General features: G+C 41.8%; 1 protein-coding gene across 2 annotated transcripts; it reads right to left on the bottom strand.

Moving 5' to 3' along the window:
* Positions 1 to 2,977: 2,977 nt before the first annotated feature.
* On the bottom strand, positions 2,978 to 24,790 carry LOC110465958 (high mobility group protein 20A-like). Of its 2 annotated transcripts, none has more exons than XM_021522173.1 (11): positions 24,747 to 24,790; positions 22,944 to 23,072; positions 22,249 to 22,313; positions 21,689 to 21,735; positions 19,567 to 19,776; positions 18,684 to 18,789; positions 15,671 to 15,702; positions 12,857 to 12,935; positions 12,110 to 12,325; positions 5,141 to 5,279; positions 2,978 to 3,914 (listed from the first exon to the last, which is right to left on the bottom strand). In XM_021522173.1, the coding sequence occupies exons 2-11, from the start codon at positions 23,057 to 23,059 to the stop codon at positions 3,902 to 3,904; spliced, it is 1,023 nt and encodes a 340-aa protein (XP_021377848.1). In that variant the 5' UTR covers positions 23,060 to 23,072; positions 24,747 to 24,790; the 3' UTR covers positions 2,978 to 3,901. The 2 variants fall into 2 exon arrangements, with proteins under 2 accessions (XP_021377848.1, XP_021377849.1); XM_021522174.1 differs by lacking the exon at positions 24,747 to 24,790 and adding an exon at positions 23,927 to 24,090.
* Between the last annotated feature and the right edge of the window lie 105 nt (positions 24,791 to 24,895).

Below are 24,895 nucleotides of genomic sequence, written 5' to 3'. Positions count from 1 at the left end.
AACACGGTTTATAACGTTAACGTTGGTAGGCAGGTGATTTGGATTCACAATGCTTTGGTCAATTTACATTCATTGAAAAGGCTTTCTGTAAACCTGTTTGACGGCACACTACTATAACTGAAGTATTTTTTTGGATTTATAGTTAAACTAGAGACGTTTATGGTTAAACGTACCTAATTTGACTCATATCGAGATAATAAAGAATTAGTTTTATGCATAAATGAAGGCGATAACTGCCATCAGGTAGGAGTGACGGACGCAAATACGGTCAATTTGAGTATTTGCGTCTTTAAAAGAATACTCGGAAAGAACAATGCTCTTTTGAAATTAAAATGTATGTGCTTGAACAACAACCAAAGTCTAAATGTGTACATGGAATGTGACTGTAGCCCTACGTTCCTGTGAAATTTCCATGGAGTGTGACTGTAGCCCTACGTTCCTGTGAAATTTCCATGGAGTGTAACTGTAGCCCTACGTTCCTGTGAAATTTCCATGGAGTGTGACTGTAGCCCTACGTTCCTGTGAAATTTCCAAGAAATGTGACTGTAGCCCTACGTTCCTGTGAAATTTGCTTTGAAAATACATCGAGATCGATTGATATATTTGTTATTTACATTTTTTAAGAATTGTATTCAAAAACTATGATATCAATTACTGCATGGAAATATAGCACATCACAAACTTTGGTGAAACATGATAATTATAATTCATATGTTTTAGAATCTATTACATGTACATGACGAACTTGATAAGCTTTTCTCGCACCTCAGACAGATATCCAACGTAATACCTCATGCTAGATTTTTCTATCTCATCCGTCTCGTACCTTTACGTGACATTTCGCGGAATTTTAACACTGCGATACATTTATCCGCGCGTTAATGGCTTGAAGTTGACAATCAGCATTACAAATATTATGTTTTGTTGTTAAATGTATTGTTTTGATGCTGAAGATAAAATATAATCTACACTGTGAAATAAGTTGTCTCCTTTGTAGGGACGGACTATATTTTTACGCGGACACATTCAAATGTAACTTTAGTAGTGCAGAGGCTATTTTTATTTGAGACCCCAGACGGAAAACTTATAGTCTTTAGTAATATTTAATAGGTTTTTTTCCGAACTGAAAGGTACGAGAAAGGCTAAGATTCTGTAACATCCCAACCTTCGTTGGGGTTATGTTATAGAATCTTGGCCCTCGACTGAGATAACCCTCTCACTCAGTTACAGGTTATATATTTTATTACAGTATCATATGAAATACGTCGTGTATTCGAACCTTGAGATATTTAGAAAGTATCATTGTCCTTTTTTGCTTTCGTATGCGGTGCTGTTGTTGTCATTAACTCTATTACATCCGTATGCGGTGCTGTTGTTGGCATTAACTCTATTGCATCCGTATGCGGTGCTGTTGTTGTCATTAACTCTATTACATTCGTATGCGGTGCTGTTGGTGTCATTAACTCTATTACATCCGTATGAGGTGCTGTTGTTGTCATTAAATCTATTGCATCCGTATGCGGTGCTGTTGTTGTCATTAACTCTATTACATCCGTATGTGGTGCTGTTGTTGTCATTAACTCTATTACATCCGTATGCGGTTCTGTTGTTGTCATTAACTCTATTGCATCCGTATGCGGTGCTGTTGTTGTCATTAACTCTATTACATCCGTATGCGGTGCTGTTGTTGTCATTAACTCTATTACAACCGTATGTGGTGCTGTTGTTGTCATGAACTCTATTTAAACTGTCGATGTATCCAGGACTCTTAAGTCATTCAAAAGAACCTGCTAAAAGATTTTATCACATTTAACCCCTGTGACCTCGAAGGTATAACAGGTCATTCAATCAAGCAAACTGTATTGCCCTTCATCCCAGAATGCAACTTACCACCACTACCCTAGACCTTTGAATCGTTTCTTGAGATGAGGTCATTTAAATGTTTATAAGCATTTGACTATTTGTGACCTTGAAAGCAGGTCAAGGTCATTCACATGAACAAATTTGATGGCTTTTCATCTCAGCATGCTATGGGCCTAATACCACCATCATATGCATTTGGTTATTCAGATAAACCATCAATTTTTTTCAACACATTTGACCCCTGTGACCTTGAATATTGGTGAAGGTCATTAAGTTGGACAAACCTTGTAGCTGTTATCTGAGCATCTACTTGTAACTCAACAATTATCACAAACCTTTTGGTTATTCAGACTTTGTTTAATTATTTCTCAAGTTAACACATTTTTGAATTTAACAAATTTAACACATGACATTTTGGTCGTAGGTCATTCATTTGAACAAACTTGGTAGCCCTTCATCCCAGCATGCCACTGGCCAAATATTGTCGCCCTAGCCATTTTGGTTCAAAAGAAGTTGTTTTAAAAATATTTGACCCTGTGACCTTTTATAAGGGTGAAGGTCATTTATTCAAGCAAACCTGGTATGACTTCATCCAAATATTTTACTTGCCATATATCATCACCCAGGGCCTTTAGGTTTTTAACATATTTGACCCCTGTGACCTTGAATATGAGTTGAGTCATTCATTTTAACAAACTTGGTAGCCATTCACCCCAGCATGTTACTGGCTAAATATCGTCACCCTAGACTGTTGATTATTCAGAAGTTGTTGAACATTTTTGAAGACAATTGACCCCGGTGACCTTGCATTTTGGTGAAGGATATTACTTTGAACAAACCTGGTAGATGTTCATCAGAGCATGCTACTGGCCTAATATCATCACCCTGGCTGGACCATTTGGTGATTTCAACAAATTTCACCTGTAACCTTGAATATGGATGAAGGTCATACATTTGAACTAACTTTGTAGCCCTTCATCCTGGCCAAATATCATCACCCTAGGCCTCTTAGCACTTACAGATAATAAATTGACACTGGATGGACAACGAGTGTTACTCCATGGTATATATAAACTTACTTCTAGTCAGGTGAGCTAAAAAATAACTAAATTACTTTTTTGTATTCTGTTGATTTATTAATAGTCAGAAAATAAATAATGGACACATGTGTGATGGGGATACTACTAGCCTGTAACCATGGGTTACACAAATTTACACCGTTACTACAAGCACTCAGTCCCTGTACACCGCTATACCTTCAGGTGTAGTAGTCATTGACCCATAACAGAATGATAGACGGTCAGTATTACCTGTTTGCTGACTGACCAATCAAATGGTCAGTATTAATTGACCTGTTTGTTGACTGACCGATCAATTAGGTATGTCCAGCAACACACAATAGTCTTGCACTCAGCCACAAACATCATGGATGGGGATTCATAATACTCAAATATAACCCCAATATTTCTAAGTTAATTGATATTTTTGAATAATATGAATTATCCATTACATTAAATTGCAAAGTTATTGCACCCAGGATCCTTAAAAATGCTTGATCATATAAATAACTTAATATTGCCAGTACTTATCATCAAATCTAGGGTCAAAATGGAAGATGGTTTGGCTGTCTGTGATGTCACTCCACTGTCTCAATGGAACCGCTAAAACTTTCTTATTGACCCACTTCACTCTCACAGAGAGTAACCAAGTGAGTCACTAATAAAACGGGGGTCTGTTCATCCTGAACACACTGATTTGTCTATTATAAAATATAATATTCACGGGGAAAAGCCTGACGGATCTGTAAATGTAAATACAGGCCTTGTAAGTCTTTACCAAGGCTCACCAGAAAACAACATCAAATCAAGAGGTCCGCCCTTCTTCATAAATGAACAACTCTGGTCCAACCATTTGGAACGTGATACCAAAAGCAGCCCAGTATTTTGCTCAGCGGTGCTATACAGTTATCAGTTTACAACATTGACGAGTTCCCGTGGTTAAAGCTGATGACGTAATCCAAGAGTTTCTAAGCCATCCTTCATAATTTATCTCTGAAATATAAAAGATACTATTAGAGACAGCTGTACATAAAAACATCATATGTTTATCAAAATTTCAAATAATTTTCCTATAAAAGAAGTCAAAACTGGCTGTATGAACGTGTTACTCCCTTAAATGTTATCAAAACCCGATACATTTCTACTTAACCCTTTCACCCCTATGTAACTTTAATAACCTCTTCCATAAATTGATCTGGATGAGTCCATTATGGTCTACAGTGTTGAAAGGGTTAAAATCAATTAACTTTTTAAGCTTAGACATTTACAGTTCATCAATATATTTTTCCAATTTTCTCTGTTGAGGTGCTTCTTTAAGATGCTGCTTTTGAGACGTTCACTATGGTGGCGACGCTATGGTGGCGACGCTATGGTGGAGACGCTATTGTGGAGACGCTATGGTGGAGACGCTATGGTGGAAACGCTATGGTGGAGACGCTATGGTGGGGACGCTATGGTGGAGACGCTATGGTGGCGACGCTATGGTGGCGGCGCTATGGTGGAGACGCTATGGTGGAGACGCTATGGAGGAGACGCTATGGTGGAGACGCTATGGTGGAGAAGCTATGGTGGAGACGCTATGGTGGAGACGCTATGGTGGAAACGCTATGGTGGAGACGCTATGGTGGGGACGCTATGGTGGAGACGCTATGGTGGCGACGCTATGGTGGCGACGCTATGGTGGAGACCCTATGGTGGCGACGCTATGGTGGAGACGCTATGGTGGAGCCGCTATGGTGGAGACGCTATGGTGGAGACGCTATGGAGGAGACGCTATGGTGGAGACGCTATGGTGGAGAAGCTATGGTGGAGACGCTATGGTGGAGACGCTATGGTGGGGACGCTATGGTGGCGACGCTATGGTGGAGACGCTATGGTGGCGACGCTATGGTGGCGACGCTATGGCGGAGACGCTATGGTGGAGACGCTATGGTGGAGACGCTATGGTGGACACAAGAAAACCTGACCTATACAACATGTACATCAGGTGTTCTTTACTGCATCATAAACCTTTACAAATATTCCTAACTCTCTATGGTATTATTTCCTCGAAAGGACTCCTCAACCATTTGTATGAGGCTCCTTACTAACCCTTACACCACTGTAGACCAGAATGGACTCATCCAGATAAATGTATGGTAGAGTCTACTCAAGTTACCTCGGGGTGAAAGGGTTAACAAGCATACACTTGTGCCCTCAAAAACACAGGAGCTACCTACCCTTCAATGTTCAGTCGCCCAAGAATATCCCGAACAGTTGCTATGAGTGATTCGTGGTCCTGTGGAGACTCCAGAATGAGGCTGTGTAGTTTAGCCATATACGCATCAATAGTGTCAATAGTGGGAAGTTCACCAGTACCTGTACAAATATCACATTTTATAAGTAATTTCCAGCAATGCTGATGGACAAAATCTATGAATTAAATATGACAGTTAACATTTATTATCTTTATTTCAGAATTTTACTGAAATTCTGAATTCAGCAATCAATAAACATGTATTTTTCTACACAAACACACAGATTACACAGCACAGAAAATCAAATCATGACACACAGCTAATTACCCCTAACTTATTCCTGGCATACATTTTTGTAAATCATGAAAAAATATGTTGTATGTACAAGGGTATTATACAAAACAAGACTGATCATTTAATCCTGAGCAAGTTAAGTGTTAAATGAACCGAGTTTTTCCAGCTTGGTTAGGTTTCCCTTATATATCAATTTGATTTATAACAACAATTATGAAACATGTTATTTTAGCTTATATTAATAATTCTTTTTAGCCTAGATTTTATCATGCACAGGTCTTAATGTGGGAGGAAACAGGAGTACCCGTAAGAAGCCCATGTTGTCGAGCAGGCGACTCCATACCTTTTCACATCTGACCGGAAATCCCAGCCGCCTTGGTAAGAGGCAAGTGCGCAATTAACTGCTCCACCCGACCATCAAGTGTCCCCTTAAACCTAGACATCAGACAATATGAGACTACATACCTGGGAGTGGGGTAGCTGAGAAGTGAGAGGTAAGGGAGGCCCACAGAGCGTCAAGGTGACCCTGCAGAGCCATGTTGTACATACCTGGTAGTGGGGTAGCTGAGAAGTGAGAGGTAAGGGAGGCCCTCAGAGTGTCCAGGTGACCCTGTACATCAGACACTGTGGGACTACATACCTGGTAGCGGGATAGCTGAGAGGTGAGAGGTAAGGGAGGCCCTCAGAGTGTCCAGGTGACCCTGAAGCGCCATGTTGTACATACCTTGGAGTGGGATAGCCGAGAAGTGTGAGGTGAGAGAGGCCCTCAGAGCGTCCAGGTGACTACATAACTGGGAGTGGGATAGCCGAGAAGTGAGAGGTTAGAGAGGCCCACAGAGCGTCAAGGTGACCCTGCAACGCCATGTTGTAGATACCTGGGAGTGGGATAGCTGAGAAGTGAGAGGTGAGAGAGGCCCTCAGAGTGTCCAGGTGACCCTGAACATCAGACAATATGGGACTACATACCTGGAAGTGGGATAGCTGAGAAGTGAGAGGGGAGAGAGGCCCTCAGAGCGTCCAAGTGACTACATATCTGGGAGTGGGGTAGCTGAGAAGTGAGAGGTAAGGGAGGCCCTCAGAGCGTCCAGGTTACCCTGTACATCAGACAATATGGGACTACATACCTGGTATTAGGGTAGCTGAGAAGTGAGGGGCAAGAGAGGCCCACAGAGCGTCAAGGTGACCCTGCAACGCCATGTTGTAGATACCTGGGAGTGGGATAGCTGAGAAGTGAGAGGTAAGGGAGGCCCACAGAGTGTCCAGGTGACCCTGTACATCAGACAATATGGGACTACATACCTGGTATTAGGGTAGCTGAGAAGTGAGGGGTAAGAGAGGCCCACAGAGCGTCAAGGTGACCCTGCAGAGCCATGTTGTACATACCTGGGAATGGGATAGCTGAAAGTGTGAGGTGAGAGAGGCCCTCAGAACGTCCAGGTGACCCTGCAGCGCCATGTTTTATATACCTTGGAGTGGGATCGCTGAGAAGTGTGAGGTAAGAGGGGCCCTCAGAGCGTCCAGGTGACCTTATAGAGCCATGTTGTACATACCTGGGAATGGGATAGCTGAAAGTGTGAGGTGAGAGAGGCCCTCAGAACGTCCAGGTGACCCTGCAGAGCCATGTTGTACATACCTTGGAGTGGGGTAGCTGAGAAGTGTGAGGTAAGAGAGGCCCTCAGAGCGTCCAGGTGACCATATAGAGCCAAGTTGTACATACCTGGGAGTGGGATCGCTGAGAAGTGAGAGGTTAGAGAGGCCCTCAGAGCGTCAAGGTGACCCTGTACATCAGACAATGTGGGACTACATACGTGGGAGTGGGATAGCTGAGAAGTGAGAGGTTAGAGAGGCCCTCAGAGCGTCAAGGTGACCCTGTACATCAGACAATGGGAGAGAGGCCCTCAGAGCGTCCAGGGGACCCTGTACATCAGACAATATGGGACTACTGGTAGTGGGGTAGCTGAGAAGTGAGCGGTGAGGGAGGCCCTCAGAGCGTCAAGGTGACCCTGTACATCAGACAATGTGGGACTACATACGTGGGAGTGGGATAGCTGAGAAGTGAGAGGTCAGGGAGGCCCTCATAGTGTCCAGGTGACCCTGTACATCATACAATGGTGACTTCATACCTGGTAGTGGGGTAGCTGAGAAGTGAGCGGTGAGGGAGGCCCTCAGAGCGTCCAGGTGACCATATAGAGCCAAGTTGTACATACCTGGGAGTGGGATACCCGAAAGTGAGAGGCGAGAGAGGGCCACAGAGCGTCAAGGTGACCCTGAAGAGCCATGTTGTACATACCTGGGAGTGGGATCGCTGAGAAGTGAGAGGTTAGAGAGGCCCTCAGAGCGTCAAGGTGACCCTGCAGTGCCATGTTGTACATACCTGGGAATAGCTGAGAAGGGTGAGGTTAGAGAGGCCCTCAGAGCGTCAAGGAGACCCAGCAGAGCCATGTTGTACATACCTGGGAAGTATATACCTTGGAGTGGGATCGCTGAGAAGTGTGAGGTAAGATAGGCCCTCAGAGCGTCCAGGTGACCATATAGAGCCAAGTTGTACATACCTGGGAGTGGGATACCCGAAAGTGAGAGGCGAGAGAGGGCCACAGAGCGTCAAGGTGACCCTGCAGAGCCATGATGTACATACCTGGGAATGGGATAGCTGAGAAATGAGAGGTTAGAGAGGCCCTCAGAACGTCCAGGTGACCCTGCAGCGCCATGTTGTATATCCCTTGGAGTGGGATCGCTGAGAAGTGTGAGGTAAGATAGGCCCTCAGAGCGTCCAGGTGACCTTATAGAGCCATGTTGTACATACATTGGAGTTGGATAGCTGAGAAGTGTGAGGTTAGAGAGGCCCTCTGAGCGTCCAGGTGACCTTATAGAGGCGAGAGAGGCCCACAGAGCGTCCAGGTGACCTTATAAAGCCATGTTGTACATACCTTGGAGTGGGATCGCTGAGAAGTGTGAGGTAAGATAGGCCCTCAGAGCGTCCAGGTGACACTAGAGCGTCCAGGTGACACTGCAGCGCCTTGCTATACATACCTGGTAGTGGGATAGCCGAAAGTGAGAGGCGAGAGAGGGCCACAGAGCGTCAAGGTGACCCTGCAGTGCCATGTTGTACATCCCTGGGAGTGGGATAGCCGAAAGGGGGAGGCGAGGGAGGCCCACAGAGCGTCCAGGTGACCCTGCAGAGCCATGGTGTACATACCTTGGAGTGGGGTAGCTGGGAAGGGATGGGGAAGAGAGGCCCTCAGAGCGTCAAGGAGACCCAGCAGAGCCATGTTGTACATACCTGGGAGTGGGATACCCGAAAGTGAGAGGCGAGAGAGGGCCACAGAGCGTCAAGGTGACCCTGAAGAGCCATGTTGTACATACCTGGGAGTGGGATACCCGAAAGTGAGAGGCGAGAGAGGGCCACAGAGCGTCAAGGTGACCCTGCGGTGCCATGTTGTACATACCTGGGAATAGCTGAGAAGGGTGAGGTTAGAGAGGCCCTCAGAGCGTCAAGGAGACCCAGCAGAGCCATGTTGTACATACCTGGGAAGAATATACCTTGGAGTGGGATCGCTGAGAAGTGTGAGGTAAGAGAGACCCTCAGAGCGTCCAGGTGACCTTATAAAGCCATGTTGTACATACCTTGGAGTCGGATAGCTGAGAAGTGTGAGTTTAGAGAGGCCCTCAGAGCGTCCAGGTGACCATATAGAGCCAAGTTGTACATACCTGGGAGTGGGATACCCGAAAGTGAGAGGCGAGAGAGGACCACAGAGCGTCCAGGTGACACTGCAGCGCCATGTTATACATACTCCAGGTGACACTGCAGCGCCATGTTATACATACTCCAGGTGACACTGCAGCGCCATGTTATACATACCTGGTAGGAGGAGAGCTGAGAAGTGAGGGGTAAGAGAGGCCCTCAGAGCGTCCAGGTGACTACATAGCTGGGAGTGGGATAGCCGAGAAGTGTGAGGTAAGGGAGGCCCTCAGAGCGTCAAGGTGACCCTGCAGTGCCATGTTGTACATCCCTGGGAGTGGGATAGCCGAAAGGGAGAGGCGAGAGAGGCCCACAGAGCGTCAAGGTGACCCTGCAGTGCCATGTTGTACATACCTGGGAGTGGGATAGCCGAAAGTGAGAGGCGAGAGAGGCCCACAGAGCGTCCAGGTGACACTGCAGCGCCATGTTGTACATACCTGGGAGTGGGATAGCTGAGAAGTGAGAGGTTAGAGAGGCCCTCAGAGCGTCCAGGTGACACTGCAGCGCCATGTTATACATACCTGGTAGTGGGATAGCTGAGAAGTGAGAGGTGAGAGAGGCCCTCAGGGCGTCCAGGTGACCCTGTACATCAGACAATATGGCACTACATACCTGGTAGTGGGGTAGCTGAGAAGTGAGAGGTAAGGGAGGCCCTCAGAGTGTCTAGGTGACCCTGTACATCAGACAATGTGGGACTACATACCTGGGAGTGGGATAGCTGAGAAGTGAGAGGTAAGAGAGGCCCACAGAGCGTCAAGGTGACCCTGAAGAGCCATGTTGTACATACCTGGGAATGGGATAGCTGTGAAGTGTGAGGTGAGAGAGGCCCTCAGAACGTCCAGGTGACCCTGCAGCGCCATGTTGTACATACCTGGGAATGGGATAGCTGTGAAGTGTGAGGTGAGAGAGGCCCTCACAACGTCCAGGTGACCCTGCAGCGCCATGTTGTACATACCTGGTAGTGGGATAGCCGAAAGTGAGAGGCGAGAGAGGCCCACAGAGCGTCAAGGTGACCCTGCAGCGCCATGTTGTACATACCTGGTAGTGGGATAGCCGAAAGTGAGAGGCGAGAGAGGCCCACAGAGCGTCAAGGTGACCCTGCAGCGCCATGTTGTACATACCTGGTAGTGGGATAGCCGAAAGTGAGAGGCGAGAGAGGCCCACAGAGCGTCAAGGTGACCCTGAAGAGCCATGTTGTACATACCTGGGAATGGGATAGCTGTGAAGTGTGAGGTGAGAGAGGCCCTCAGAACGTCCAGGTGACCCTGCAGCGCCATGTTGTATATACCTTGGAGTGGGATAGCTGAGAAGTGTGAGGTGAGAGAGGCCCTCAGAGCGTCCAGGTGACTACATAACTGGGAGTGGGATAGCCGAGAAGTGTAAGGTAAGGGAGGCCCTCAGAGCGTCCAGGTGACCTTATAGAGCCATGTTGAACATACCTGGGAGTGGGATAGCCGAGAAGTGTGAGGTGAGAGAGGCCCTCGGAGACAGGTGACTACATACCTGGGAGTGGGGTAGCTGAGAAGTGAGCGGTAAGGGAGGCCCTCAGAGCGTCAAGGTGACCCTGCAGTGCCATGTTGTACATACCTGGGAGTGGGATAGCTGAGAAGTGAGAGGTTAGAGAGGCCCTCAGAGCGTCCAGGTGACCTTATAGAGCCATGTTGAACATACCTGGGAGTGGGATAGCCGAGAAGTGTGAGGTGAGAGAGGCCCTCGGAGACAGGTGACTACATACCTGGGAGTGGGGTAGCTGAGAAGTGAGAGGTGAGGGAGGCCCACAGAGTGTCTAGGTGCCCCTGTACATCAGACAATGTGGGACTACATACCTGGGAGTGGGGTAGCTGAGAAGTGAGAGGTGAGGGAGGCCCACAGAGTGTCTAGGTGACCCTGTACATCAGACAATGTGGGACTACATACCTGGGAGTGGGATAGCCGAAAGTGAGAGGCGAGAGAGGCCCACAGAGCGTCCAGGTGACACTGCAGCGCCATGTTATACATACCTGGTAGTGGGATAGCTGAGAAGTGAGAGGTAAGGGAGGCCCTCAGAGTGTCTAGGTGACCCTGTACATCAGACAATGTTGGACTACATACCTGGGAGTGGGATAGCTGAGAAGTGAGAGGTGAGGGAGTCCCTCAGAGCGTCAAGGTGACCCTGTACATCAGACAATGTGGGACTACATACCTGGTAGTGGGATAGCTGAGAAGTGAGAGGTAAGGGAGGCCCTCAGAGTGTCCAGGTGACCCTGTACATCAGACAATGTGCGACTACATACCTGGTAGTGGGATAGCTGAGAAGTGAGAGGTGAGGGAGGCCCTCAGAGCGTCAAGGTGACCCTGTACATCAGACAATATGGGACTACATACCTGGGAGAGGGATAGCTGAGAAGTGAGAGGGGAGAGAGGCCCTCAGAGCGTCCAGGTGACTACATACCTGGGAGTGGGGTAGCTGAGAAGTGAGCGGTAAGGGAGGCCCACAGAGCGTCAAGGTGACCCTGAAGAGCCATGTTGTACATACCTGGGAATGGGATAGCTGAGAAGTGTGAGGTGAGAGAGGCCCTCAGAACGTCCAGGTGACCCTGCAGCGCCATGTTGTACATACCTTGGAGTGGGATCGCTGAGAAGTGAGAGGCGAGAGAGGCCCTCAGAATGTCCAGGTGACCCTGAAGCGCCATGTTGTACATACCTTGGAGTGGGATAGCTGAGAAGTGTGAGGTTAGAGAGGCCCTCAGAATGTCCAGGTGACCCTGAAGAGCCATGTTGTACATACCTGGGAGTGGGATAGCTGAGAAGTGTGAGGTGAGAGAGGCCCTCAGAGCGTCCAGGTGACTCCATAACTGGGAGTGGGATAGCCGAGAAGTGTGAGGTAAGGGAGGCCCTCAGAGCGTCCAGGTGACCTTGAAGAGCCATGTTGTACATACCTGGTAGTGGGATAGCCGAGAAGTGTGAGGTGAGAGAGGCCCTCAGAGCGTCCAGGTGACCCTGCAGTGCCATGTTGGAGCTCCGCTGCTGTACCGACTCTACCTCCAGTTTGTCTATAGCCTGTTTCATGTTGTCTATGTGTTTACTGAGGATGGCGTTCTGCTCCTCCAGCTCTGTTGTCTGTTTCCTTAGCTGTCGAAGCTCCGACTCCCGTGCTGTAAATGATTAAACACAGACACCTACACACACACACTTTGGTTCACAATAAGGACTTCCATGACAATGCCTCAAAAATAGTCAATACTTGTGTATATCTGAGAAGAAGATTATTTAACTTCTTATACTGTATGTATATCTTTGGTAGCTCAGGCTTACCTTAGTTTTGTTTATGAGGTTTTGCCATATTTGAAAGAATCAAACCACTGACATGCGCCAAATCTGACAAGAAGATTAAAGTAACTATTCCCTGGTCCCTATGAGGCCGAACCTCCCCATGTGAACAAATAGAAAATATTTAGCCTACTTACAAAGTGTACGATGCTTATAAAGTTCTAAGAAATCAAAAATGAGGTAATATTAATGGATGGGTGGACAAAGGTTCACAGCTAATGATCAAGTGAACAAAAAACACAAGTGACCATGTGAATGTGTTGACCAATGAAATACCATTGTTTTGGTCATGTGATTGTGTTGACCAATGAAATACCATTGTTTTGGTCATGTGAATGTGTTGACCAATGAAATACCTTTGTTGTGGTCAAGGAACTCCTCTGTAAAGACAGGAATATCAAATGTCCCCGAGTGTTCCTCATCTCCGTGTAGATTCTGTTAATACAAGAACAGCAATCAGCATGTACTTAATCCAGGGAGGGAGGGCTTCAAATGTAACTTCAACATTTACTTAATCAAGGGAGGGAGGGCTTTAAATGTAACTTCAGGCTTCAGCTTCATAATTTACTTACATTGATAAACAAAAGGATACATTACAGAGTTACCTACATGCTTCACATTTTCAGTCTAGGGAGCAAACATCTAGTGGGGAGATACTTAGGAGGATTTATAAACATGTTTCACATTTTACCTACATCTAGTGGGGAGATACTTAGGAGGATTTACAAACATGTTTCACATTTTACCTACATCTAGTGGGGAGATACTTAGGAGGATTTACAAACATGTTTCACATTTTACCTACATCTAGTGGGGAGATACTTAGGAGGATTTACAAACATGTTTCACATTTTACCTACATCTAGTGGGGAGATACTTAGGAGGATTTACAAACATGTTTCACATTTTACCTACATCTAGTGGGGAGATACTTAGGAGGATTTACAAACATGTTTCACATTTTACCTACATCTAGTGGGGAGATACTTAGGAGGATTTACAAACATGTTTCACATTTTACCTACATCTAGTGGGGAGATACTTAGGAGGATTTACAAACATGTTTCACATTTTACCTACATCTAGTGGGGAGATACTTAGGAGGATTTACAAACATGTTTCACATTTTACCTACATCTAGTGGGGAGATACTTAGGAGGATTTACAAACATGTTTCACATTTTACCTACATCTAGTGGGGAGATACTTAGGAGGATTTACAAACATGTTTCACATTTTACCTACATCTAGTGGGGAGATACTTAGGAGGATTTACAAACATGTTTCACATTTTACCTACATCTAGTGGGGAGATACTTAGGAGGATTTACAAACATGTTTCACATTTTACCTACATCTAGTGGGGAGATACTTAGGAGGATTTACAAACATGTTTCACATTTTACCTACATCTAGTGGGGAGATACTTAGGAGGATTTACAAACATGTTTCACATTTTACCTACATCTAGTGGGGAGATACTTAGGAGGATTTACAAACATGTTTCACATTTTACCTACATCTAGTGGGGAGATACTTAGGAGGATTTACAAACATGTTTCACATTTTACCTACATCTAGTGGGGAGATACTTAGGAGGATTTACAAACATGTTTCACATTTTACCTACATCTAGTGGGGAGATACTTAGGAGGATTTACAAACATGTTTCACATTTTACCTACATCTAGTGGGGAGATACTTAGGAGGATTTACAAACATGTTTCACATTTTACCTACATCTAGTGGGGAGATACTTAGGAGGATTTACAAACATGTTTCACATTTTACCTACATCTAGTGGGGAGATACTTAGGAGGATTTACAAACATGTTTCACATTTTACCTACATCTAGTGGGGAGATACTTAGGAGGATTTACAAACATGTTTCACATTTTACCTACATCTAGTGGGGAGATACTTAGGAGGATTTACAAACATGTTTCACATTTTACCTACATCTAGTGGGGAGATACTTAGGAGGATTTACAAACATGTTTCACATTTTACCTACATCTAGTGGGGAGATACTTAGGAGGATTTACAAACATGTTTCACATTTTACCTACATCTAGTGGGGAGATACTTAGGAGGATTTACAAACATGTTTCACATTTTACCTACATCTAGTGGGGAGATACTTAGGAGGATTTACAAACATGTTTCACATTTTACCTACATCTAGTGGGGAGATACTTAGGAGGATTTACAAACATGTTTCACATTTTACCTACATCTAGTGGGGAGATACTTAGGAGGATTTACAAACATGTTTCACATTTTACCTACATCTAGTGGGGAGATACTTAGGAGGATTTACAAACATGTTTCACATTTTACCTACATCTAGTGGGGAGATACTTAGGAGGATTTACAAACATGTTTCACATTTTACCTACATCTAGTGGGGAGATACTTAGGAGGATTTACAAACATGTTTCACATTTTACCTACATCTAGTGGGGAGATACTTAGGAGGATTTACAAACATGTTTCACATTTTACCTACATCTAGTGGGGAGATACTTAGGAGGATTTACAAACATGTTTCACATTTTACCTACATCTAGTGGGGAGATACTTAGGAGGATTTACAAACATGTTTCACATTTTACCTACATCTAGTGGGGAGATACTTAGGAGGATTTACAAACATGTTTCACATTTTACCTACATCTAGTGGGGAGATACTTAGGAGGATTTACAAACATGTTTCACATTTTACCTACATCTAGTGGGGAGATACTTAGGAGGATTTACAAACATGTTTCACATTTTACCTACATCTAGTGGGGAGATACTTAGGAGGATTTACAAACATGTTTCACATTTTACCTACATCTAGTGGGGAGATACTTAGGAGGATTTACAAACATGTTTCACATTTTACCTACATCTAGTGGGGAGATACTTAGGAGGATTTACAAACATGTTTCACATTTTACCTACATCTAGTGGGGAGATACTTAGGAGGATTTACAAACATGTTTCACATTTTACCTACATCTAGTGGGGAGATACTTAGGATGATTTACAAACATGTTTCACATTTTACCTACATCTAGTGGGGAGATACTTAGGATGATTTACAAACATGTTTCACATTTTACCTACATCTAGTGGGGAGACACTTAGGAGGATATATAAACATGTTTCACATTTTACTTACATCAAGGGTGGAACTATTGAATCCAGATGATTCTGAAATTACAAAAAAATTATCATTAAAATGTAAAATTGTCAGTTAATTTGATGTCCTAGAACTGTTCCATTATGATTATAAGTTATTTTTGTCAGTACAGCAGGACAAATGATAGTACAATGGTCAATAATCAACAGTCAGGGTTGTAGTATACAGGACCAATGGTAGTACAAATGTATTATAATCAACAGTCAGGGTTGTAGTATACAGGACCAATGGTAGTACAAATGTATTATAATCAACAGTCAGGGTTGTAGTATACAGGACCAATGGTAGTACAAATGTATTATAATCAACAGTCAGGGTTGTAGTATACAGGACCAATGGTAGTACAAATGTATTATAATCAACAGTCAGGGTTGTAGTATACAGGACCAATGGTAGTACAAATGTATTATAATCAACAGTCAGGGTTGTAGTATACAGGACCAATGGTAGTACAAATGTATTATAATCAACAGTCAGGGTTGTAGTATACAGGACCAATGGTAGTACAAATGTATTATAATCAACAGTCAGGGTTGTAGTATACAGGACCAATGGTAGTACAAATGTATTATAATCAACAGTCAGGGTTGTAGTATACAGGACCAATGGTAGTACAAATGTATTATAATCAACAGTCAGGGTTGTAGTATACAGGACCAATGGTAGTACAAATGTATTATAATCAACAGTCAGGGTTGTAGTATACAGGACCAATGGTAGTACAAATGTATTATAATCAACAGTCAGGGTTGTAGTATACAGGACCAATGGTAGTACAAATGTATTATAATCAACAGTCAGGGTTGTAGTATACAGGACCAATGGTAGTACAAATGTATTATAATCAACAGTCAGGGTTGTAGTATACAGGACCAATGGTAGTACAAATGTATTATAATCAACAGTCAGGGTTGTAGTATACAGGACCAATGGTAGTACAAATGTATTATAATCAACAGTCAGGGTTGTAGTATACAGGACCAATGGTAGTACAAATGTATTATAATCAACAGTCAGGGTTGTAGTATACAGGACCAATGGTAGTACAAATGTATTATAATCAACAGTCAGGGTTGTAGTATACAGGACCAATGGTAGTACAAATGTATTATAATCAACAGTCAGGGTTGTAGTATACAGGACCAATGGTAGTACAAATGTATTATAATCAACAGTCAGGGTTGTAGTATACAGGACCAATGGTAGTACAAATGTATTATAATCAACAGTCAGGGTTGTAGTATACAGGACCAATGGTAGTACAAATGTATTATAATCAACAGTCAGGGTTGTAGTATACAGGACCAATGGTAGTACAAATGTATTATAATCAACAGTCAGGGTTGTAGTATACAGGACCAATGGTAGTACAAATGTATTATAATCAACAGTCAGGGTTGTAGTATACAGGACCAATGGTAGTACAAATGTATTATAATCAACAGTCAGGGTTGTAGTATACAGGACCAATGGTAGTACAAATGTATTATAATCAACAGTCAGGGTTGTAGTATACAGGACCAATGGTAGTACAAATGTATTATAATCAACAGTCAGGGTTGTAGTATACAGGACCAATGGTAGTACAAATGTATTATAATCAACAGTCAGGGTTGTAGTATACAGGACCAATGGTAGTACAAATGTATTATAATCAACAGTCAGGGTTGTAGTATACAGGACCAATGGTAGTACAAATGTATTATAATCAACAGTCAGGGTTGTAGTATACAGGACCAATGGTAGTACAAATGTATTATAATCAACAGTCAGGGTTGTAGTATACAGGACCAATGGTAGTACAAATGTATTATAATCAACAGTCAGGGTTGTAGTATACAGGACCAATGGTAGTACAAATGTATTATAATCAACAGTCAGGGTTGTAGTATACAGGACCAATGGTAGTACAAATGTATTATAATCAACAGTCAGGGTTGTAGTATACAGGACCAATGGTAGTACAAATGTATTATAATCAACAGTCAGGGTTGTAGTATACAGGACCAATGGTAGTACAAATGTATTATAATCAACAGTCAGGGTTGTAGTATACAGGACCAATGGTAGTACAAATGTATTATAATCAACAGTCAGGGTTGTAGTATACAGGACCAATGGTAGTACAAATGTATTATAATCAACAGTCAGGGTTGTAGTATACAGGACCAATGGTAGTACAAATGTATTATAATCAACAGTCAGGGTTGTAGTATACAGGACCAATGGTAGTACAAATGTATTATAATCAACAGTCAGGGTTGTAGTATACAGGACCAATGGTAGTACAAATGTATTATAATCAACAGTCAGGGTTGTAGTATACAGGACCAATGGTAGTACAAATGTATTATAATCAACAGTCAGGGTTGTAGTATACAGGACCAATGGTAGTACAAATGTATTATAATCAACAGTCAGGGTTGTAGTATACAGGACCAATGGTAGTACAAATGTATTATAATCAACAGTCAGGGTTGTAGTATACAGGACCAATGGTAGTACAAATGTATTATAATCAACAGTCAGGGTTGTAGTATACAGGACCAATGGTAGTACAAATGTATTATAATCAACAGTCAGGGTTGTAGTATACAGGACCAATGGTAGTACAAATGTATTATAATCAACAGTCAGGGTTGTAGTATACAGGACCAATGGTAGTACAAATGTATTATAATCAACAGTCAGGGTTGTAGTATACAGGACCAATGGTAGGACAAATGTATTATAATCAACAGTCAGGGTTGTAGTATATTTACATCCTGATATATCATCATTTTTACCAAATCAATTGTCATTTAATTACTAATGTATTTCAATGTCCTTATAAGTGCAACAGTCATTAACTTCTAGCATTATGATATTGTGTCTATTGAAGGTAATGATAAAAAGTAATCAGTTCATCAACGTTTAACAGTATTTTGTTGAAATTGCACTCTTCAGGACGATAACATATCCCGACTATAGGGAGACATTCAAATATTCAAACCTTTCATTTTTTTCTCGCGAAACAATTTATACGCTTCTGTTTTTTGGTAGCTCTCCATCTCCTTCATGTACCGCTCCTTGTCCTTTTCAGCCTCGTCTAGGTACCTCTGTAACAAAGGTAATAAGGTCAAAGGACAGGGTCAACAAGGGTCAAACTATGATATCACAGGGAATACATTTCAAGTAAGTGCAGATGAAGGAATGTGGAACATCATACCTTACCTTTTTGTTATTAACTCATTCACCCCTTAAGACACATTTGAACTCTTCCAATTTCAAAGGTTGGAATAGTTCATTATGAACTTTCACGGGTGAATGAGTTAATGGCCCCTTTCAGAATTGAGTGGCTTTTCCTTTGTCTTTTGCTTAGTGTCATTAAAGAAAGCAAAACTGGTTTGCTGCCTCCATGTCAACACTTGGGATCTATATTTTATCAGCTTACTTCCCTGCTCTTTCTTTTAGGTTGTGTCTTCCTAGTCATCAGCAGTTATTAGACTATTAATAAAACGCTACCCTGTGAACTTGGTAATATTCAGTAGAATTTAGCACTGGTTGGTCAGGCAAATATCAGAAGCTGGCAGACCAAACCTATTGCACCCACCCAACCCTCCACATCAGACCCGAGATTTTACTTTTGCCTCGACTGTTCTGTACCTAATCCCTACCAGGCTACAGCCAAAGCCTTTCTGTTTTCCCAGTAATACTATAACTGGATGAACCCTGATCATGTAAATTTTGAGCAATCATTATTGATGAATTATCTTTTGTATCAACTGTTTTCCACCAACAAAATAGCTAAGTTCTGTACCTGTTTTATGTTAAGGTGTTACCTCCCTTTGGTCAGTACCTGTATAATGTTAAAGGACAACTGTCTAGGAGCCTACCTGTTTATCATGTTGAGGAAGTTTGGACCACTCAGCACCTAATAGTCGCAGCAGGTCTGTGAAAGTTGTACTCGGATTTTCTTTTCTTAACGTCTCGCGTCGCTCGTTCAGAAACCGTACGTAACCTGTCAGAGGTGGCTTTGGTGCGTTGGTGTCCCGTACTCGCTTCCTCTTCTTACCCTTCGGCCATCCTCCCTTCTTCTTCACACTCTGAACCAATGAAATTTTATTTGTATTCATGTCAGTTCTTTTCATTTGTTCCAATCAAAATCAAATATTCATCCAGCCATTTCACATTATTCAATACCAAAGTCATTCTTAAATTGGTTTTGATAAATAATTCTCAATACAAATAGTTGAAACACTTTGGATATTCATGTCAACACAATACTTTGTTCTCACATATTCACCATCATTCTTTAAAATTAATCTTTAACCTATCATTTTACTTTGAAACAAGAGGCCCAGAGGGCCTGTATCGCTCACCTGGTTCTTTTGTTACATGAAACTGACATATAGGTAACTTCAGACCAAATTTGGTAACTAGAGAAACAAGACGTTTTAACATCTCTTAAACGCTTAAGATATTGTTGTTTGAAATTTGAAATTGTAATTTCAAAGCATTTAACCAACGTTGACCTTTGACTCAAGCTAGCACTTAAAGTTGACATTTGACCTCATTACTGTAATAAAGAAAAAGATTCACACTGCTGGTCTACATAACATACCCAAGTATTATGACTCTAGACCAACTGCTTCTTAGGATATCGTCATTTGAAGTTTTTAACATTTTTGACTCCTGTGACCTTGAAAGTAGGTCAAGGTCATTTTAAAAAGGAAATTTATAGCACTCCATCCAAGGTACCTATTGGCCAAATATTATGACCCTGGGCCTTGTGGAATTGGAGAAGACTGTTAAAGCTTTTAACCCATGTTGACATTTGACCCCCGACTTGCACTTAAAGTTGACATATGACCTCATTACTGTATTTAAGAAAAAGATTCACACTGCTGGTTTACATAACATACCCAAGTACCATGACTCTAGTCCAAATGGTTCTTAGGATATTGTTGTTTGAAGTTTTTAACATTTTTGAGCTCTGTGACCTTGAAAGTAGGTCAAGGTCATTTTAATGAGGAAACTTTATAGCACTCTATCCCAGGTACCTACTGGCCAAATATCATGACCCTAGGTCCTCTAGTTATTCAATAGAAGTCGTTTAAAAGAACAAGAGGCCCATGGGCCTTAAGGTTTTCAGTTAGATCGGCCTATTAGAACTTTGAAATAGGTATTTTCAAAATAGCAGCCATGGCAGCCAAATTGGGTTTCTGATCGACCTGAAAAATAACAAAACTTTGTCAGGATCATAAGTCGATCATTCCTACAAAGTTTCAGTTTAATCGGCCAAGCAGAACTTGACTGTAAGTTTGAAATAGTTTTTCAAAATGGCTAAAGCTCAGGTGACCTAAAAAGTTGACGATGGACGCTGCAGTACGGCCTAAGCTCACATGGCTTTACCTCTTTTTTATCAATACATGCTTTTCTTGTGACATTCAACGTATAGGCAGATTTTATTTGCAGGTTTGTCAACCCATAGAAGACCACATACAACTTAACCTTTGGCTCCGTACCTGCAGTCACACCGTGATAACACCCCTAGTTATCAAGTGTAAACTAGGGACATCACTGATGTGATCAGGCACAAGATTTTTATATACACAAGACATTCGGATTGATATGTCTCGCCTATGGCCCCCTTGACCATCAATACACATATCAGAGAATCTAACTTAAAAGCAAGACCTTAATGTTGATGGAGATGCTGACAAAGTCAATGGACCATGAAAGGTAGGCCACATCCAGCATTTGATGCATGGGTTGAGATGTACTATACCTAAGCTGCATCTATGGTACAAGTTTAGTTGCATTGGTCTAGCACTTATACTTTCAGAGAAACTTAACTTAAAGGCAAAAACTTAATATTGCCGCCGTTGCGAAAACCGCAACACCTTAGTCGCGCTTCCACTTTGTGACGGCGAGACAAAAATCCCAATGTTTGCTGCTGTTTTTATGGAAAAGTGATGGAAAATGTAAGACAACTAGAATCTTTTTTCTACAAACCTCCAAAGGTGCAGTTCCATCCGCTTCGTTACTAGTTATCTGTGTGACTGAAACACAAATCAATGTAGTGTTTACAATGGTACAACACATTACTAACTCATACCTGTGATAGGGAACACGTACGACTGAAAACTTTGAAACACAATTTCACATTTTTATCACAACAGCAGTTTGTGATCTGAGAATTATTTATCATATTCATCTGTAATTTACTACACTGTTTCCCAGTATCATGATAATACAAGATGTTGTATTACACAAAGAGGCCAGAACTACTTTTTGGCTGAATTCATCAATTGTTACCTACTGCTCCAATTGAATGTCTGAACATTTCAGCACCGTTTTGGGCTTTGGTAACGTGACATCATCCATTGTTGACGTCATTTGTCCACCACTGTTGTCGAGTTGGATTTTTTGAAAAGCAATGAAATATACCCACACACTGAATGAGTTCATGCAATCCGATACCAATACCACATATATTTGTTCATCAGATTTGCATGAACTCATATTTCTACTGAAATCAAACGACATGGGAACCGTGTAGGGGTAAACCATACCTTGTGCCAAATCTCCCAGTCCCTGGCTATGTGACGAGATGAAAGAACTATCGGGATTAGAGAAACTGAAAAACACAAAACAACTTATATCAGATGACAGTTCGTATCACAGGTCAGCCCATAAGGGCAGTTACAGTCAGCAACTGTTTACTATTTCGATTCATGGATTGTTGAATTGAAGATTACGAACGTATCAGTATGTCTACATACAAATGTACTGTGAAGGTAAATATATTTACTATTGTAACTATGATGAACTACTTATTGAAGTTATTTATCACAGAAAGGAATCATACAAATCACATCTTGTTGTGCATTTTACAGAATTATAATTTTAGGGAATTTGATTAATTAAAAAAAACACACTTCATAGTTTGATATAAGGACCTATACACTGCCAGTCTTACACCAATGTTCCTATCCTATATACATCAAAATGAGAGATGAATACATTGTGGGGCAGCAACTCTTCTAGGTCTAAGAATCAAACAGCAAAGTGGAATTTTTTCTTCATGATCATATATTGGTGCAGTGGTACGCTTTGCAGTAATACAAATACTTACGAGGCGTCTACTGTTAACTCACTCACCCCTGACATTTCATAATGAACTATTCCAACCTTTGCATTGGAAGAGTTCAAATGTGTCTTCAGGGGTGATAAATCATGGTGGTTCACTTTACCGTAATACACTTACGAGGCATCTACTGTTAAATCATGGCTCTCCTTCGAGACATCATCATCAAACCCCTCGAAGTTGAGACGAAGTCCAGACAACATTGTGTTGCCCGAGCCGGGTCCAAGGTCCATCATCTTTACTGGGCAACTGAAACAGTGGACACCCTTACAATGTAGATCGCTTGCAATGAGAGGCATCTTTATCAGGTATGGAGTAAATAAGACCAATAGAAAGGGATTCAGGGATATTACACCTCAATCTTAATTTACTTTTATGAAGATGACAGGAAAATTAAGCAGGAGTGGAACTATAGTCATTTGATTACAAAATGTTTCATTTGATATTTCTTAATATTTCTATAGTACTGTTAACTTAAATTTGGTTATATTTATTAATACTATAGACATTTTACTGATTTTGCATCTTTTTTTTGTAAGAACAAAATTTGAGAAACTTCCTCTACTTCTGATGTAAATTATATTTCTCCAATGCTGAATTTCACGGCATCTCTTTCCTTACTGGGTCACAATTAACTCATTTTAATACAATTTTTGCTTTGCACTAAAAACCAAGATATAGGACCATAAATTGCAGAGATAGTAAAAATGAATCTCCTCAAATCTCAACACAACTGTCAGTAGACTGAATCACACAATTAGTATACAGATTGGATTGAATTATAGTCACAATAATTATAAAACTTTAATTTCTAAATTTTTACGGACCATTTCAGTTTTTTAATGCACATAGTTACGGAGGGCCCCACATGATCATCAAATAGTAGTTTCTCGGCACATAGCACAGTTGGCTCTTGTGTAACACTTTTGGCCAAGAACAAAATTTTGAAATGTATGTATTGTGGCTAACATTCTACAGTATTTGCACCCAAAAGTATTTGCAATTTTTGTAGATTTACTGTTTTTTTATATATTTTTCTCTCTCTCCTTTTTTTGATACGGCACGACTGTAGGTCAAATTTGTTTAAATACACATATTGCTGCCTGAAAGTTGGAACAGGAGTGGAGAACGCAACGGTCGATTAATAGTAATTATACTTCCAGCTTCAACTGCTTCCACCTCTGGAGGTAAACTTGGGTACTTCCCAAAGCTGTTGGCACTTGCATTAATTGGGTAAAGACCTTGTTAACGGGAAAATAAACTCTGTAACCATGCTTTATCTTTTACTGGTTTTCAATTACACATTTTTATTCTTTTGTTTTCTTCCATTTATTTGTCTTTCCGTTGCATTTTCATTTCTAAGGTCTTCGTGACTGCCCATCAAAATATTTACGCTTTTTAACGTTTTCCACTGGTAAGTATATATCATAAGATGCTAATCTGACATCATAGACTTAAAATGCCGAAACGCCATTCTTCCTCAGAAACCTTGCGGTGTCGAAATGTCTAAATTTAACCGCCAATGCCCTAGAAGTTGTAGGGATAATAACTGGACACTACAGTTGGCAAGAACGGTACTGCAGTGATTCCACAATTAATGATGTTCTGTAATATTTAACATTGCTGTTGATTGACAGATCGTGTATGTCGGAACAGATTTAACCCCGCTTTTACTTTAGCTCGAATTTCGTATGATTACTGTAGCCACCGGTAAGAAAACACGACTGTTCTTTTAAACTTGAAATAGCTTAACTTGAATAGCAAGACCCCCCCCACAAATCCCCCGCCTCAACACGACTAATTCAGGAAGACTTGCAAATGTGTTTCAAACGTATGTTAACTTGACAACTATATTAACCAAAATAGCAGTGACCATGTGGTTATGTTGACATTATTCACCAATAGCCCTTAGAGGGGGGGTACCTGTTAATTCTGCAATGGCGGGATGGTCGTTCTTCAGCTGCGGAATGATATGGACATGAAATAGTGCATAATGTAGCAATTTAATTGTTTACACTTTCTGCTTTTTTATTAATTAAAAAGTACTATTTACAAGTCTCACATTATCCAAT

The sequence above is a fragment of the Mizuhopecten yessoensis genome, unplaced genomic scaffold (genome assembly GCF_002113885.1).
Source record: "Mizuhopecten yessoensis strain PY_sf001 unplaced genomic scaffold, ASM211388v2 scaffold11109, whole genome shotgun sequence".
In the NCBI taxonomy this organism is placed as follows: Eukaryota; Metazoa; Mollusca; class Bivalvia; order Pectinida; family Pectinidae; genus Mizuhopecten; species Mizuhopecten yessoensis.
Note: the sequence above shows the minus strand (reverse complement) of the source record. Positions and strands in the feature narration are given on the sequence as shown.